This window comes from Bison bison, unplaced genomic scaffold (genome assembly GCF_000754665.1).
Source record: "Bison bison bison isolate TAMUID 2011002044 unplaced genomic scaffold, Bison_UMD1.0 scf7180017847699, whole genome shotgun sequence".
Taxonomy (NCBI): Eukaryota; Metazoa; Chordata; class Mammalia; order Artiodactyla; family Bovidae; genus Bison; species Bison bison.
In genome coordinates, this window is record NW_011478272.1 from 5073 (window position 1) to 8424 (window position 3352).

Here is a 3352-nt window from a genome sequence, read left to right on the forward strand (position 1 = left end):
ATTATGTACTACTACATGCTTTACCAATAAAATTTAGCAATGAATCTGTGATATATATGTTTATCTGTAACATTGATCACTAATTTCAGTAAGTATATTAAAAAAAGTTTTTCTGCAGTAAAGACACTTTTTTGTTGTTGTTTTTGGCCACACTGCACGGCTTGTGGGATCTTAGTTCCTCAACCAGAGATCAAACCTAGAGTCCCAGCAGTGAGAGAGACGAGTGCTAACCACTGCACCACCAGGGAATTCCCTGAAGATAATTTTTTTTTAAGTTGCAGAGTTTTCAAGGGTTTATAATAATGCAGAAAATAGGTGCAGTGTAACATAGGCCCGAATCAGATTTCCACAAATTCTGACTTTACCTTGCTATCTTATATAATAGAATATAAAAAAAAAATCCCCCAAAACAAATAGCAAATTTCTTGATAGGATTTTACTAAGAAAGCCCTTTAACAGAAAACCCAGAAATGACTGCTCTAGCAGTTGAATCTGCCAGCGTTTTGCAGAGTTTATCTTTTAATATTTCATATCATCATGATATAATAATTTGGTGTTTTCAAAATTGTTCCATATAACTTTAAATGAAAAAACATAGGCAACTTACTGAACTCCTGTAGGCTGTCTCCATTGGGTTTCTGTGGTTTAGGAGACCCCACCCGTCCAGTGCATGCTGGTACGTCATACTGATCAGCAGCCAGCTATCCGTGGCAAGAGTTGACCACCTCGCGGGATCTAAAATTTAAAGGGGGAAAAGTGAGTTGTGAATTGCTAATGTGCTGACCACCCCATTTTGCTTGGAAATTAGAGGGCATTAAGATCAGTTTCTGTGGTTGTTGGAATGTGGTTAAAATTCCTTTGCAAGTAGAAGTATGGTGATGACATTACTAACACATACTGATACTAACGTATTAAAGCACCAAAGGAAACTGCTGTCATGGCCTGAATTTTAGAATCCTTAGAAGTTGAAATTATTGGAAGAAAGACTTGTTAAGTTGTAATGTTGATCTATTGTGTTTAGAGAAATACTCCAAATAGAACTATAAGGCTGCTGTGTTGCATGCAGACTTTGTTGAAATGTCTGTATATTACCATTATGCCCCCACTCAGTGAAACACTGACAGTTTTAAAGCATTTGCTTCTTTAAACTAGAAAAACAAAGGGTTATACTTAACCAGAGGTTGATGGCAGCATAGTCATCCCTTCCGTTAAACCAGAAAACGTGTTAAATAATTGTGTTTGCTTATTTGCAGCTGGCAGCCAGACAGGCAGATTCCATTCCATGATGTGAGATTCCCACCACCTGTGGGTTATAATAAAGATATAAATGAAAGCGATGAAGTAGAGGTAAGTCTCCCCACCATCAAGTTATTAAGCACTGAAGAACTGGGAACATTTAACTTGTTTGCGCTGTTTGTATCCCTTGTCTTTAATGCTTTTCAGTCTACCTTGAGAATTATAGCTCTTATGCAAATAGGCTTTTGACTGCACCATCCTAGTAATGATTTGACATAATACATTATTGATGCTTAAATGTGGCTGCCTGAACAGCATTCAAGGCACAGTTTGGAAAGTCACTGATTTCCCTTGTCCACTAGGATTTCTTTTCCCCATTTCCTCAATTTCTGAATCTTGTTTGAATAATACATTGTTAGTTTACAACCATGTCCCCATTTTAAGCAAAATGAGTTAGGAAAAGAACCATGCCTTTCAATAGAGCAGCATCCTAGGATTTCTTTAAGTAGTGATAGAGCCTTCTGGGATATTTTTAAAAACTCATCTACGAGTTTTAGTATATACACCTATAGGTAAAATATCTTTTCACAGGAGATGCTGTGAACCAACTGCTTATGTGCCAGTAATGTCTTTGACCAAAAGGTGCTATGGAGATGTAACACATTGACAGAAAGATTGTGTTTGTGATTTCTGTAGCCACTGGAAATTTTTGTGAGACTTCAGGAACTTGGAGTCAGCTTTATGTTGTAGCTGGCCTGTGTAGTATCCTCTTCTTCACCCCCCTGCACATACTCAATTTTAAGGCGCTTCTCTTCTCCACAATGCCTTGTTAATGGTAGCAGTTTTATTTGCAGGATGATGGAAGCAGCTAAGAATCCATTTGTGCAGGTCGGTGAGGTGTACTAGGTCCTTGAATTCTTATTTTCTGTGCTGGGTACAGATGGTGCAGTGAAACAGAAGAGGCCCCAGCCTTTAACAGGTTCCTGTTCTAGTGAGGAGAGTTAATATTAGGGCCATTGTGAATAGGCCGAGAAAGAAAACCAAGGATGGAAGGTGATGTATGGGCAAGAGTGCCATTTTAAGGAGTGCTCAAGGAAGGTCTCAATGTCCAGCCTGTGTTCTTTTCTCAAGTGCTATTTATTTACCCAAGATGTACTCAGTACTTAAACTAGGTGAAAGGAACTGGGTTTGGTTTTGTCAGGACTCAAGTAGAGAGTACAAACACTGTACTTGAGGACCTTTAGTTGTTCACTTCCCCAGGAGACTACATGCCTCCTGAGGTCAAGGACCAGGACTTTTGGTCTGTCTGTATCAGAAGGCCTCATAGTAGTGTTTGGGTTGATAAAAGGGACTGTTTTTTCTTTATAGTGCTCAACTGAGTCACATGACCCCACTAACAGTGATACATAACTGAGGTTATCACTAGCTAGAGCAGAGATGAAAGGAATTGATGGTTACAAGAAAATGTAGGTTCAATCAAGTTATATTTAGTCACTGTATTGTATAACCATTAACTTAGGTCTTTTGGTCTGTCTACACCAGGAATGCTCATAATAGTAATGGATAGAGGGGACTTTTTGCGCACTTTAGTCACATGACCAATGGGAACCAATGAAAAGCTGTTGTTAGGATGACAAAACAGTTAACAAATAACTGACATTATTTCTCTGACTAGAGCAGAGGTGAAAGGAAGTAATGGGGGCAAGAGGGAAAGGTAGGTTGAGTTAAGTTGTGTTTCATCACTGTGTTTTGTCACTATGAACTTCAGTAGTAAAAGGGGGACCTGAGTTGTTTGTCTTCTGTCCTTTCCTCCCCATCCCCTTGTCCTCCCTGTCTTCTTTCTACTTCTGAGTATTTGTCACTCGCCATGTGTCTCTTTCCCTATTAACCTTGATTTGCTAGTGTCTTCACAAAAGGTTCCATGCTGCACATCATAAGTGAACTTTTAAGTGGTCACCAGAGAGATCAGTTTAGAACTGATCCACAGTATGTGAGAGGAGAAAGGTGGTATCCAGAGGATTGCCAGTGTAGAGTTGTCCATTTTAGTGGAGAAGGGGACAGGAGACCAGAGAGTGACCCATTTAGTGTCCGTTTAGTCCCAGGAGACATGAACACC

The 3352-nt window shown here is 39.4% G+C and overlaps 1 protein-coding gene across 1 annotated transcript in view; it reads left to right on the top strand.

The window, feature by feature from the left end:
- Positions 1-1236: 1236 nt before the first annotated feature.
- Positions 1237-3352, top strand: part of FMR1 (fragile X mental retardation 1) — a gene marked incomplete at its 5' end in the record, with an annotated part of 12267 nt that continues 10151 nt past the window's right edge. Inside the window, one exon of the mRNA XM_010843751.1 lies at positions 1237-1347. Coding sequence (XP_010842053.1) covers positions 1237-1347 — 111 coding nt within the window. The remainder of the gene's footprint in view (positions 1348-3352) is intronic.